General features: G+C 37.7%; 1 protein-coding gene across 2 annotated transcripts in view; it reads left to right on the top strand.

The window, feature by feature from the left end:
• The first annotated feature begins 5,964 nt into the window (after nucleotides 1-5,964).
• igsf3 (immunoglobulin superfamily, member 3) overlaps nucleotides 5,965-15,652 on the top strand; it is a 108,862-nt gene continuing 99,174 nt past the window's right edge. For both annotated transcript variants that reach the window (XM_028023391.1, XM_028023390.1), the window contains exon 1: nucleotides 5,965-6,942. In XM_028023391.1, coding sequence (XP_027879192.1) covers nucleotides 6,903-6,942 — 40 coding nt within the window. In that variant the 5' untranslated portion in view covers nucleotides 5,965-6,902. The remainder of the gene's footprint in view (nucleotides 6,943-15,652) is intronic.

The raw sequence follows: 15,652 nt of genomic DNA, 5'->3' as shown, positions 1-15,652 counted from the left end.
ATCTGGTGCTACTCCTGTCCACTACGAACAAGAAAGTGAGGCTGCTGGTGGTGTAATGGTGAGGGAGATATTTTATTAGCACACTTTTTTATTTCCTAATTGTTGCCTTTTGTTTGTGTGTGTTTCGGGATCGGGATGTATTAGTTTAGCTGTGTTGCATGATAGTGATGCAACACAGGATTATATTTAAAGTAATAAAGCAATGCCAGTGGCAGTTTTTTCACTGTGTCGAGGTGGTCCGGACATGTATACAATTTATCGTCAGTGAATATCAGTTATTGGAGAACAGCAATCTTATCAAACCTCAATACTGGCCCAAAGTTTTATATCTGCATCCCAATCATAACCTACTGGGACCTACCTGGATATTATTACTGATCATGTCCATCATGATCAGAACACTGTGGTTTCATAAAACACGAGGGTTAATGTAGCTCCTATTTGTCCTTTCGTACTTTCTACTTGTTTTTTATTTGGTAGGCTAAATCTAAAAGTACTACACACATGTAAATGGGTAAGCAGTAGAGCAATAAATTATCAACATTAATATCACAATATCATAAAGTCCAAGTCAATGAGTGCAACATTAATGTATAATAGGCTGCTCCTGAAGTTTTTCTCTTGCTTGCCACATGAGATTATAAATCATTAGATGCAATCTTCAAGAGCCTTGTTTGGATGTTTTATTCTGACAAACAAAATGAATCACCCTTAAAAGTAGAATTTAAGACTGAAGGGAATATTGCATGTGAAGTCATACTGACTAACTGGATAATCTTAAAGTTATGTTCTTACAGTGTTCCTCACAATGCAGCAATAACAATTTAGATTCAGTAGCAACGGAATACAGTTAAAGTATCTGCACTACCAGGTAGACTTGTTTTCTCTCTGGAGTTTTCTATAAAATATTGCTCCATTTTCTCACTTCCCTGCCTCTCATCTCTCAAGTCAAAGAGCATCTTCTGCATATTCTGGTTAATAAAGAGATCATCTTGTGCTGTAAAGTAATAGCCTCATTACAGATTCCATCTGTAATTTGTTTTTGTCACATTTATATGTTTCAGACCATCAGCGAAATCCTTGGTACCAAAAAAATCCTGAGTAACTACAAGAAGCTGTTTCCCAATTGGGTTTTTAGTAATAGAAGCAAAATAATTGCCATCATTTGTTATATTTATGAAATAGCTGTAATGAATCCCATTTTAGCTACATGGCATGAATAGTGACTGACATGTACAATTAAGAAATTACTCAAACAAGGTGGAAAAACAAAGTAATTGACATCTATCAGTCTAATTACCAAATAATTTATAAGGTTTTAGGCCCCTAGCAAACCAAAGTGAGAGCCAATTGCCATATATGTGGAGAATATTTGACAGGGGAGAACTTTGCCAAAACACCGCATTTTAAAAAAAGAACATCATACTGGCAAAGATGATGATGATGATGGCCATAGTGTGGCTTTGCCTCTTCAGGTGGTATAGTGACTTTTTTAAACTGGGGAACCATAAATTATGCTTTCTCCAGGAGTCTGATATTAAGATGTATTAATTAAAATGTATCTGAAACATTTAAGCATGACAAAACAAAAAATCCTTTTTTTTTGTTCCTAAAAAAAAAAACAAAAAAAAAGTTTTTCTTTTGTTCCTATGTGTTCTTAAGAAAAAGTGAAATCGTTTTATTGTTGTGATTCTTTGTGTTGGGTAAGTCTTTGGGCAGGATGAAAAGTCTCAGCATACACAATTGTGCACTGTATGTAACACCGACATTGTGAGGTCAAGAAAATGAAATTAACATGAATCTAAGACAAATGTGTTAGAATGCAAAACTAACACTGCAACTAAAATAGTATTTGCTTGCATCTGTGTGTGAAAGTTTTGATTTTGAGCTGTGTGTATGGCTACAACTACTTTCTCTTCCGTGTGAAGATACACTGCAAGATCAACGTCACTGCAAAATGCATTCAGGCATTGCTTTAAACTTGTCAAAGTGTAAATTTATCTAAAGTAACTGTGTGATATCACACAAATGTTTTATCTTGAGGATGTATCCCATTATGAAATGTTTAACGCAATACTCTGTTTCCATGGAAACCTGTTTGGTCCGTTGCACATATTACACCATATGTTTTTCTGAAGACTACCTACTGTATATGTTTCATTTTAAGAAAATATATTGAGTATATTTATATTGTATACAAATATCACAGGATTAAACTAGATCTTATATTATCTGCTAATATCAAATAGCAATAAAAAAGAAAACAAACAAACAAAAAAAACTGCATTGCCTTTTAAGCTGCCTACATGTGAAAACTGTGCCACTAATAGGCCAAGTTGCAATATCAGGTCTGTGGAGAACTGAGCTAATTTTAGGTGCAGCAATATGTAGACCAGGTGGACAAGCATGGCCTACCTAGCAGCTTTGTTTGGCTGGTTTTTATTTTAGCAAGACTGGACTTGAATAGACTAAGGAGAGGCTGAACCCACAATTCTTCTCTGCAAAGTCGAACCCTTTTCTGATTTACATTTTGTTCCTTGTTAAAGCCTTTGTTTTCTTAATATAAACATGCTATAAGCTTCCCCTTTTATGTCAATTGTATGACACATTTCTGGGCCCAGGGAGGCACACGATTTATTTTTCTTTGAGCCCATCAATTTATTAAGTTAGATTTTATATGGATAATTGGCAGATTAAATATAGATTTTTACTAAGCTGTACATAGTTGGTAAGCATTTACATATTTAGCCATGTTCCAACAACAAACTTTTAGGTGTCTTATTGAGATTTACAAACAAAGTAGTGCATAATTTTGAAGTGGAAGCAAACTGATTAATGTATGCCAGACTTTTCAGAATTTTATTTGGAATATTGTGTGCTGATCAATAACAAAAAAAAACCTGAAAATGCATTGAGCCAAGCGGAGAATAGTTTTACAAAATACTCTGTGCTTCTGGGCTTGAATTTGTCTGTATGTATTTTTTATTTTTTTACGTTTTAGTTGAGCTCAAAAATCTATGAGCAAAGCAAACGGTAAATAATCATTTTCATTGTCTCCCAAACCCCCCAACATCCATGTCATACTAAAGCAGTGGTCGGGACTTGCAATTCCCAGCTGGTAATGAGAAAACTGGATGGGTCTACTGAAATTACTTTTGGTAGGCACATTCAGAGGCCTGCTTGTTCATTTATTTATGCATCACACAGAGAGGAACTTTCTGTGTCTGAGAGTTACAGCCTTTTGCATTCTCTATGCCTGTCCTTTCCTGACAGCATCTTTCCTTTTGCAGCCTCACACCAATGAAGTATCATTTTGCTTTTCACAGTTTACCTGCAAACCACCCTCCTTTTAGCAGGTCTATTTTGAGATCTTGCTAATAATGCAGCAGAGTCATAAAAAGCCATAGCAACTGTGCTGGTCATAAGTTTGCATGCACTCATCATAGACATGAATGTCACATTAAACGGCTCTTTTTGGGGGGGGTGAACTGATAATTCAATAATGAAAACAAAACTTTGGTGCAGATGTTTGAATTCAATTTGACTTTTCTGTTATCCCCACAGAGTGAAAATAATTTAATCAGGCTCAAGTATATAAAATAGTATTCAATACATTTTAGTTTAGCAAGGTTCATGCATTTCACCAGCTAAATTCACTAAATGAAACACATTTTTAGTGGGACACACCATAATCATTAGGAAATAACGTGTGATCAACAAAGAACAAAAACATTTTTAACACAATGAATGAAAATTATGTTTAATACCTGCTTAAAGATTGTTATTTTTAAAAAGGTACTTGCAATCATACAACAAACCTCATTGGAACACATATCTTAATGTATTAAATGTAACTGTACATACACCCAAAACATACTGTCACTGTGTAAGTTGTAGAGAAACTATAGTAAGATCTTTCTTGAGGCGGTGGATTCTTCTTAGGGTATCATCCTCTAAGTCCATGGTAAAGTTCATCTTGCTTCAACTTGTCTCTAACATCTTCCACTTTAGTCCTTCTGTTCACTGTCAGTATAAAAGAGGGGAATAAACGAAGAGGCGAGAGCTAGGAAATTTCTGTCTGCATCACAAACGGCTGGGCAAATTATGTATGAGAAGGTGACTTTTTGTGAAGAGCGAAAGACAAGTGAAACCCATTTATCAAATGAATCCTTTTTCATCATGTACTTAATATGCAGTATATTGTGCAAGTGATCTGTGCTGTCACTGAAGGGTGATTACTATCTATTCTGCAAATAAAAAGATGGGAGAAATGATAAGCTTTAAAGATTTTACTTAAAGGCTTCTCTGCTTCAGTTAACCTGCTGCTAGGGTTTTCAAAATCTGGTACAAGTGTCACTGGTTGCACATATGCTGCCTTTAATTGTAATTAAAAACAAAGCATTGAACCAGGAATAAGTACTGGAGGTTGTTTTGCTGTGCTCTGGTTAACACTAAGGTCAGAAGTTAGATCTGGAGATGACATCAAATCCAATTAATCTGTTCTCGATATCCATGTTTAGTTCAGTGACCGTTCTAACTACTGCCAGCAAACATGCTATTGCAATATATTTTCTCCATTTTAAAATATCAAACGCTGTCATATCCTCACTAATGGAGACAATACAGCATTATGAGTATGGAAATTTAATAAGATGCAAATTGTCAGAAGAGTGGATAGTTTGCTTCTGTTTTTAAAATCCAGCCATAACTAATTTTGGCTGGATGCAAGACAATCATCAAAATATTAGATTTTGAGGAAGAGGTTGACATTCCCACTTGGAATTCTGACTTCAAGAGACTATTATGTTAATTTTTTCCAACTTCAAATGCAAAATGTACACATTTGAGTGAAAACACATGACTTTTTGCAGCTGTACATTCTGTACATTAAATACTTTTCTGTGTTTCTGCACTTTTCCTCCAGAAAAAAAAGAAAAGAAAACTTTGGATGACTGTTACGACTGGTGCAAAGTCATAACAAATACAGGAGACCATGCAGCGGTTAAGGTGGAGAAAATGAATATTTTATTAATAAAAACTGCAACAGACTGTGAAAGTCAGTCTCAGTGGCGTAATGCAAATGCTTGAATGTGTTGTATGTGTGTGAAGGAAGTGTTGAGGTGCAAAAACAAAGACAAACTCAAATGTGCAAAAGGAGGGGAGCTGAGGCACGGCATCAGGGCACCGCACACATCAGAAGGCAGAGTGGGCACCAAACATTTCTGTTATATCTAGTTTAAGAGTGGCTTGACCCAAGAGATGAAACATAGGAACAGATCATTTTTTAGAGCACTGACTCCAGGGCTTTCAAATCTTCCCCTCTTGAACTTTCTTTCACATTGCTGTCAGGATGAAGTTATACATTGTGGATGTGTACCTTTTAGAAACATATGTTTCCTTCCACTCAACTTTCCATTAATATGCTTATATACGCAGCTCTGTTTATAGCCAAGAAAAGTCAAAATTCCCGGTGATTGTTGGCCATTACATGATCTTGGAATAACATTTTTCTATAAAAAAAAAAAAAATAAATAAATAATGTATATATATATATATATATATTTATCTTATTGGGGTTATGTGATCATAAATTTTGCAGAGGTCCTCACTAGTTGTAAATCATAACATTTTTAAAGTTATTGAAAAATATCACTCTCATTAGTGAAATCTTTATGATATTTAGATTTACATACCTGTACATAATCGTATTGTAGTATTCCATAATATTTTTGTTGTTGTTGTTGATTTGCACATCCGTTACTCAAATTGTTCCTCTGTGGTGGTACACTTGGAGCACTTACTACTCACTGAGATGGTACTTGAACCTTAAGCAGCGTGCTCCAGAATTGTAATTGAGAAATGCAAATCTTAACTTCTTCCATGCAGTGGCAGACCCCCCCGCGCTGCCGGGGCGTGGTTTCTGCGAGTGGGTGGGAGCAAACGCCACGCTCGTAAGTTTTCAAACTGACCAAAGTAAAAACAAGGAAATAACCTTGGAAGAGAGAAAAAAAAAAAAACAGGATCGAAAGGACGTCTACTGGGATAACAACATGATGCAGTCATTTATTAGACATAACTGAACGAGTTTATTTGAACGGACGCGCACATTTTCTTGGAATCGTTGCTAGGAATTAGATGGATAAATTAGGAGACTGTGTCAGGTCGTATGTGTTTTGAGTCTATGTTACAATTTTATAAATCTGATAGGTTATGTCAGAGCACAAAGCCGTGCATCTGCTTCATCTAGAGCGCCCGCCCCATTGAGGCTTTCTGCGGAGCGATGGTGAGAGATCTATTATAGTCTCCGGGATTTGCCGTGGAAAAAAGCCAGAGAAAGAGCTGATCTCCGATCAGCGAAGAGGACTTATCCCAGACTCCTTCGCACTCCCTACATCCCTCAAGACGCTCTTTGAGTCCTTTTTATGTTTTGGATCAGGGATCCAAAATACGCACAAGTCACGCCGGACTTCTTTTTTAAATTATTATTCTAAGGAAGCTGCTGGTGTGTGTGCGCGTGTATGTGTGTGTTGGAGGGGGGGTCGCCTCCGCAGTCTCGGATGCGTAGTAAGCGGGAGAGTGGGTTGGGTCGCCTTGGAGCCAAGCACACGCACACGTCGTCAGCGATGAAAAGCGTATAGGTGAGGGTGAGGGCGAGGGGAATACGCGTCACCAGAAGCTTGCGTGTTGTTGGGGGAAGAAAGTCGCACACCGGACTCGCCGGCTCTGGATTATAGACTCTGCCGTCCAGACACCCCCCTCAGCAGGTTCTTGTGGGATCCGTACACCTTTCTTCATCTCTCTGATCCAGGATCAGCGATAGTGGCTACGCTGCCTCGACCGTTGCATACTCATCTAAAAAAAAGGGGGCGATTTGGTGGTGATTCCGCGGACCAACACATACAATGGCAACCGGTGCGCTCCTGCTCGCCTGTGCGCTGCTTGGTAAGTCCGATTGCTAAAGAAAAAAAAAAAAAGAGGAAGAAATAAGGAAAAGCTTTGATCTTGTTTCCATTCTGTGATTTTTTTTGTATCCTTTTTTACTATACCTGTATGAGACACGATAAAGGGTGACGATAGTCATGATGAATCAGGTACCAGCAGAGATCACATCTATGATCACCGCATTAACAACAGATGTCTCAGAACAGCTGTGTCTGTGTGTGAAGTAGGTTAATATCGTGTGGACTTAATCACACATTAAGCCGGTATATTGTTTGATCGCCGATCTTAAAGACTGGTCATTTAGAGAAGCTGCTGCTTTTTTTTTCTTTTTTCTTTTCTAAGGTAGACACACAATTACATCATTGATACACCTGGATAAACCTCATGATCTGATTGGTGAAATCTCTCTGTGGGTGTGAGCAAATGTTTACAGGCATAGTGCCTTGTGATGGTTTTGTCACAACCCCAAATGTAACTATATTTTATTGGGATTTTGAAAAAAAGCTATCTCCTGTAAACACAATCTTTATGCTGGAACATTGTAGTGGCAGCATCAAGATATAGGAATGTATTTCTTTACCAAAGACTGGAAAGCTTTTCATAGTTGGTTTGATGATGAATGGGGTGAAATGCACAATCCTAAAGAAACCTGTTAGAGGCTGCAAAAGATTTCAGCCTGGGACTGAGGCAGCATGGGCAAATAGTCATTGAAACATGGTAGTGGGAGAATCATGATAAGGTTATTAGATTATTCTTTTCTTCAGGAAGATGGCAAGAAGGGAGTTGGTACATACAGGGTGGCCCTGGCTGAAAACCTCTTAGTCTTCAAAAGACTTAAGACAGTCTGAACATACAGTCAGAACCTCAAAGGACTGGTGGAGATCAAAGCACATGTTCAAGCAGTAGAGTCAAAGTCAAGACCTAAATCTAATTTGAGACACTACTCAACAGTTAAAAGGCGAGTTTGGCAGATCAGGTGTTCCCCGTTCAATCCGACTTTGATTTTGCCATTTTGCAGATAAAATTGTCAAAAATGCAATCTTTAGATGTGCAAAGCTGATTGAGACATGCCCTAAAAGACTGGCAGCTGTTTTTGCTGCCAAATGTAGTTTTGCAAAGTTGAGAGGCTGAATACAAATACAATTTACACTTCCAATTATTTTTCATAAAAAAAAAGAAAGGAAACAAAACAATCAATACTTTAATTTAACTTAAACATTATGCTCTTCTTTGTGGTGATCTATTGCATAAAATCCCCCAAAGATTATGTTGAAGTTTGGGATTGTGAAGTCCAATTAGTATTTTGCAAGGTACTGTACACAGTTCCCATGTGTTATGTTTCTAATTACCATTTTTCTGTAATTTATTGAATTTCATGGACAAATACAGGATTGAAGCGTGAGCATCCCGGTGACACACACACAGAAGCAGTGACAGTCACACAGGCGTGACTCCCGACACACTCACGCCTGCACACGCACAGCCTCCCTTCTTGCCATATATCCTGTGTATGAGCTGTCCCAAACAAACACCAGATGGCTTTTCTGTTCCTGGATGGGGTGGCCTGTCAGCGCTGCTGGGGGGGGTGGACAGAGATTGGGGATGGGAGTGGAAGCTGGCCCTCTGGAGGCCCCCACTCAGCCAAGAGGATTACCAGTCTGTGCCTCGCCTCAAGTCCCCCTTTTAGCATGTCAAGTCACTTTCACTGGGGTAGGGTGGAGAAGGGGGAGCGAGAGAAAGTTGTTTTTCTTTTGTTTAAATGCAAGTATCTGTTGGTCCTAATAGAGATGGATCTCTCTTTTTCACTAAACACTAAAGGATTGTGTCAGATGTTTTGAAGTGAGGGTGTGTTAAAAGGTTATATGCAGTTTATGTCTCACCTGCAGTGGATAACTCACTTAGTGTTCTCATTTAGTGTAAATCCAGATTTGTTGGTCCCAAAGGCAGAGGCTAACGACTACTCAGAGTGGCCAGGACCAAAGTGGACCTCTCTTGTCTTAAAACAACTCCAGTCTCAAAAATGTCTAAGGGGTTTATGTGAACACTACTTTATGAACCTTTAAACTGTCATCAATATATTGAATGGCAGGAACACCATTCTTGGTACACATACCAAGAATGGAACATTTAAAAAGGTTGTAGGTCAGAATAAGTGCATGATATCAAAGTAAAAATGATCCCAGTTAAAGTGAGGCGATATTGTTTTGAGTTTCATGCTGTTTTCTATTAGACTGTTCCTCTGACTGGATACTTTATATGTTCTTGGTATGTGTTTTTGACAGGAATGTCGTTGGTGGTTCACCCCCGCCTCCTTCAAAGTGTTTTGTGTAATAAAAAAAAAAAATCAGCTTCTTAAGAAAGAACCATGCAATGCATATATCACAACAGAATAAAGATTCATAAAATATAATTTGCAAAAAAAACACTGACATCTTTAAGACTGAAATTGCTAAAATCAATATAAGTTTTCCATCATATTTTAGGCCGTCTTGGACTTGCCGTTGGTGTTAGCCTCCAGGACCAATGGATTTATACTAAATGAAATAACAAAGATAAGATAGTACATGTTTGTAGGTTTTTAATAAAATCTCTTTAAAAATCTGAACTATTCTTTAAGCTTTCATTATAATCCTGAATCCTTAAATTAGTCTGAGATGTTGGAGAGTTTGATGAAGATGAATTTGATTAATGTGATGTATGGTTTTCATTACCACACTGTTCTCATCCCAATCTCAGACAGGCAACTGAGATGTGTCTCATCATTATAGATCCAAATCTGCTTTAATTATTCTAAATTTAGGTATTCTCAACAAAACTTTGTAAATGTTTTGGTAGTGTCGGCTACAAAGAACAGTTTTTGTTTGTTTACATATTACACATCATTTGCACAGAGTAAATAAAGTGTGAAAGGAATCAAATAGATTCTGGTCATTTTGCCAACTTTGCTGTTACCTGCCTGGTTTTAGGTGTTAGGTATCCAGCTTTTGTACCAAACTGAGTTGTCTGTTGTGGAATATTTTCTAATAGACGATGCTTCAATTTGTACCCACAAGGTTGATGTTTCACATCTGCTTTGACAACCTTGATTTAAGATGTTTTCTATATTCTACTCAGCCTCCTACCAGCAGAAAGTTGCTTTGGTTTACACAGGGATCATGATCATAAAAATCAACTGGCCCAATACCCCAAATAAATGTACCTATATTACTAAATTATTAGAAAATGATATACTTGTACACTTAATCAGAGAATTTGATCATTTCCACAATTACTCCTCTCCTGTAGAAATGAAGCACTAATGCTACTTGCTTTATAGATTGTTGTTGGGGTTGAGGCCGACTTGTGGGTCATAAAACACCAAGCATGGGGTATTTAAATGATCTCCAGAAGTCAAAGTGATTTCACTAATCATTGCTTATGGTATATTAAAATAGATGGAAACAACTGGGATAAATAGCTTTAAAGTAGTATCCTGGGTTTGACTTATTGGCAATATATGCATGTTTCAGCTAGAGCTGAACAGGGTCGTAGTCTTGCTGCAGTCTGGCTATAGCACCGCTGCTTTTCCTCCACTAAAAACATAAAAAATTCTTTGCAATAAATTGCCATGTCATTTTTTAAAATCTTCCAAACACTGCATTCACACGGTTCTAAGAGATATGTACCCAAGTCTTTATGTGTGTGATCAGCTCCCTGTTCTACTGCCACCCGTCAGGCAACCCAAATGTTTGCGCTTGAATTTTGCTTGTTCAAAATGAATAAAATAAAGACTCCTGACGGCTGCGTTCGTCGAAAACAGTATCCATCATAGTTAGATCTGGAGGTGTCACCTGCAATTTCTTTTTTTTTTTTTTTTTTGCAGGTAAATCTTATTTTGCGTTATTTGTACTGCTGAGCTTGCAACCAGGTGTGAGCAAGTGAGAGCGCGTGCATGCGATTCTGTTTGTTTGTGGCAGAGGGGCGTGTGGTATAAGGCACATAAAAAGAGTCGCCTAAAGGAACGAATGGTTATTAGCTTTACAAACAGGATGTCTTCCCTTTCCCCCCACAGAGAGTGAGAGAGATTTCACGCTTTTTCTGTGCTGTAACTGTGTGTGTTTTGTATGAGAGTGGGGCTTGAAATGGGAAGCCAAACCCAAAGTCCCAGTTTATTTAACTAAATTGAAAGTTTAAGATGTGTGTGGCTGACTGCTTTAACTGTTAAAGGCATCAGTGCTTTCCATTTACTTGGCTGACAAGAGAGCACCCAGAAGTTCTCTAGGTTCTGGTTGAGTGCTGTTGGTTCTGAATATCAGCTGGCCTGAGAACAGCTTCGCCTTATACAGATTGAGGATTTCGCAGATTATGTCTGACAACGTGCACTTTTTTTCTTACTGGCACTATAGTGGTGTGCCAGCCCAGATATGCCAGCTTTTAGGACAAAGTTTACTTACTGGTTTGGATTGAGTAGGTTGGTTGTGGATATATATAAGAGAATAAAACATTTTTCACACAGCTGGTGAAGGTGGTAATATGCAAGAGAATCATAAGCACAGTATTTCTATGCAGCGAAAAGTCTTGCAGACAGCATCATATTTACATCTCAATTTTCTGGCAGTCAGGGTGATGGATTGTTTATAAAACATGGATGTAGATATGGGATCTGAAATTATTCAAGCCAGGTTACATTTGAAGTGAAGTGCCTCTCCTGAACTCAGAGGGAGATGGAATAGCATGTGAGCTATGGGTCTGTTTTATTTTGATCTTCATTAAGTACAGTTACTTGTTGACACGAATAAGGAGTATCTTATTTGCGTCAATAAATAATCCAATGCCATGGCAGCAACCTAATGTATTTAGCCATGTAGATGTTGTGAAGATGACTTGCAGAAGTTCAAAGCGAGCATCATGAAATAAAATTAAAAAAAAAAAAAACGTTGGATCTAAGTCTATTTGAACGTGGGATTGTTTTTACTACTAGATGGCCTGGTCTGAATATTTCAGAAACTGCTGGTCTATGAAAATTTTCCATCTTTATGGTAACTCAACATGGTCAGAAAAATAGTCTCTGGTGATTGTCACTTGTGTGGATGAAAATATGTTATAAATGTCACCAGTCAGAGAAGGATAGTAAGACTGATTTGAGATATAGAAAAACAACAGTACCTCAAGTAACCCATTACAACCAGTGTACGTGGAATACCACCTCTAAACAGACCAACACTTGAGTCATGTTAGGTATAGTAGTGATCCCATGCCAATCCTGGCACCTAAGAACTTGAAACAAAAGCTACAATTAACAGAAGCTCGCCAAATTTAGACAATAATGGACTGAAAAAAAGGTTTTCTGCTCTAGTGAGTTTCAAATTCAGGCTCTCCACATTAAAATGATGGGGTCAGAATTTGACATAAAAGCATCGGTCTAACTGCAGCTTGGTGGTGGGAGCATGATGATGTGTAACATATTTTCTTTACATATTTGGAACACCTCTGTACCAATTGTCCATCATTCAAACTCCACTGCTTACTTTAGTATTGTTGCTGACTATATCAATCTCTTTATGACCGCAGTGTCAGCACGATAACACGCCATGTCACAAACCTGAAACCACATAGGCTACTGGTTTCTTGAACGTGATAATGAATTCACTGAACTTTCCGTTGTCGCCAGATCTCATTCCAACAGAGCATCATTGAGATGAGGTTGGAATGGAAGAATCACATCATGGATGTGTAGCTGAGAAATCTGCTGCAACTGCATGATGTTATGGAGTCAGTATGGAGGAAAAGAGGCAAAATCTGGTCCAACGTGGAACTAGAAATGTGAACTTAATAAAATGACTGTTAGGATTAAGGCGTAGTTGACACCACATTATGCAACATTTTTTTTTTGTCCTTTTGTCTTTGTTTGCGTTTTCAAGTTTCTGTTCTTTACAAAACATCATCTAAAAAAATGCCATCTTTTGTAAGCTGTATTAGCACAAAGTTTTGATAATGTTACAATTATAAATGGCTTGTGGGTGCATGGGCTAAAAAAAACATGAGATAATCAAGATTGCTACAATATTGTTTGGATTCACTATATAAGCTCTCATGCTATGCTAGCCTGGTAAAAACCAGACTACATTCTATGCCATTTGCTTCGTACACAGAGTCTGGGCTCTCAGCTGCTGAGAAACGATTGCTTACTGGAGGCGTGGCTTTTACCCAATTGCTAACATCTGCCAGTGAAGTATGTAATGTGCTATTTTAATGCTATGAAACTTACTGGAAATTGCCTGTCGATGAAGGCGGCTGTTAATGTTAATTCAATATTCGAAAGCGTGGCCTGAACGGCTTTGTTCACTTCGTGTACTGCCATTGCTAAAACTATTAACAAACTGCAATTCTGAAAGAACACAGAAAATCAATGTCATCCTTCACAACTTCTCCTTCTGTTTGCTGATTGGCCCTGTAAAAAATCTGCCAGAGACAATCCAAGTCAAGGGGAGAAAGCCAGACTGTGCTAGGAGTGAGAGGAAGGCAAAGGCCAGGCTGCACACATCCTGAACTAAAGCACAATGTGGCAAAACTGTATGCACAAATTCTCATTCCTGTGGTGTATGTTTATAACATATTTTGTCAGCTTGTGTCTTTCTTGCTACCTAATGCAGCAAGGAAGACACTTTTAAACAATAGTGTTGCTCAGCTAGATGAATGTTTAGCATTTTAAGATTCTCCCACAAGTTCTGAGAAACTTCAACAAGACTTTCTGCGTACCAAGATAATTTTTAATTGTTTCACTTCTTCCACAAAACTGTTTGGTTCATGTTATCTACTGTCATAATTTCTGGCAGCTGAGCAAAAGACCTCAGAATAACCTTGGTTTCTGGAAAAGTGTTTCTGCAGTCAAAACACACCTATAGTGTTGGATCGTGTGCTAGCCAAGACAGTTGGGCAGATTAAGGCAAAATGTTGGCACATTCAGCTGCACTGTGGCAGTGACTTGGGCTCTGTGGTAGGTGTTGCATTTGGTTGCATTGCCTTAGACCAACAAGGTTATTATTGGAGGGTATTTTGATTCGTTATGCTGTTTCACCAAAAATATAGGTCTGATCCAATATTGACAGAACTGCGATCAAGCTATGTAGTGTATATATAAGTAAAGCAATGTATGGCATACAGAAATTGTTCTTAAATTATATTTCTCCTTCTAATACAACACCTCAGGGGATTATTATGAGGATTCTTACTAAGCTGGATATACTGTGGAATATTCAATGTGGATTCAGTTTTATCAAAAGAATGATAACATTTTCAGATAATACACAAGGACATGACATTGGAATTATCTATGTTTTAGTAGCAGGGATGACTAACCAAGTAAATCCTCAGTGAAATGTGAATATTTTCCTCCTAAGCCTTCCCTATGGTTAGACAAACAACTTTCCATCCATGATAGAAAAACAAACCTTTATATTGGAAACTGTAGAGCTACTACTCTGGTTGCCAGATTTGAAATAGTTTTAACGTTTTAAGTTGGGAATCAGTGTGAGCTTACGGTTGGCACATTTAAACACATTTAGACACAGTTGGCTAAATTTATCCCCATTAATCCTAACATGTCCTTGTCAGCAAGAAATTTTCTTGTTGATATCCTATACGTGACAAGAACTGAAATGCAGAACTTTCAGACGGTCTTCATAGGACTTTCTTACTGCAGCACACTTGCCTCATATTTCTTGGAGACCATAAGAAAATTCTGCCCGGAATAACAAGCTGCAAGAACTCCCAAACCAAGGCTGCAGGAAAAGAAGAATGTTTGCTGCCCTGAGATAGAGAGAACAATTTCTCTGTTCTTATGGAGTGTGTATTGGCCTTCATATTAGATCAGAGAGACCTAGCAGTCTAGCATATCTTTTTCACATATTTAATAAACAAAATCTGAACTTTATATTTTGAAACGAAATTTGCCTCATGACTTTGTGCACTGTTTGAAAACAAATTGGATTCATACAGACCCCAGAAAAGCAATAGGATTCTTTCTTTTATTCAAAAACATTATGCATCTTATTAAACTGAATTGATCAGGAGGTGTGAGGGGCTTCTTTTGCTGTGTTTAATAGCTGGTTTCAATCAGAGAAGATGCTAAAACAGGAGCTATGTTACAGGGCTATTGAGTGACTGTAAAAATGGAAAGTTATGAGTATGCACAAATGCCAGCAAATGTTGAGCAAATCAGTAAGGTGTAAAGCCAGTGCTGCATAATTGGCACAATTAAAAACATGGCTGTAGTTAAAAGCTCACTTTCAACTTAGGCATAACTAGCTGTTATCTATTGCTCTGTGTTTGTGTGTACTCTTCCTAAACATTTTACTGTGTAGTAAGTTATGACATTTAAAGCCACTCAAGCATACATTATTTTTTATGTCTTTTTCTGTCAAATGGCACAAATGTTTAAGAGGGCTTTTGTTTGAACAATAACATTTCTTCTTGTCAGGAAAACTCATTAAATTAGTACATTTCCTAGTGTGAAGCAGGTTTATAATTAAAACTGAAAGTGAATAAAAACCAGTCGCATTTGGTTTAATTACGGCTGCACAGAACTGGTAGTGTGAGCATTAGTTTTAGACAGAGAAAAAAATGGATGACAGGCAGGAGTTCTATGTTAGAAGAGATGGCATAAAAACAAGTTTTGACATGAACAGTTCTTAAAAAAAAAAGAATTCAAACCCTGTGAACATTTCACTGT

The sequence above is a fragment of the Xiphophorus couchianus genome, chromosome 7 (genome assembly GCF_001444195.1).
Source record: "Xiphophorus couchianus chromosome 7, X_couchianus-1.0, whole genome shotgun sequence".
Lineage (NCBI taxonomy): Eukaryota > Metazoa > Chordata > Actinopteri > Cyprinodontiformes > Poeciliidae > Xiphophorus > Xiphophorus couchianus.
Note: the sequence above shows the minus strand (reverse complement) of the source record. Positions and strands in the feature narration are given on the sequence as shown.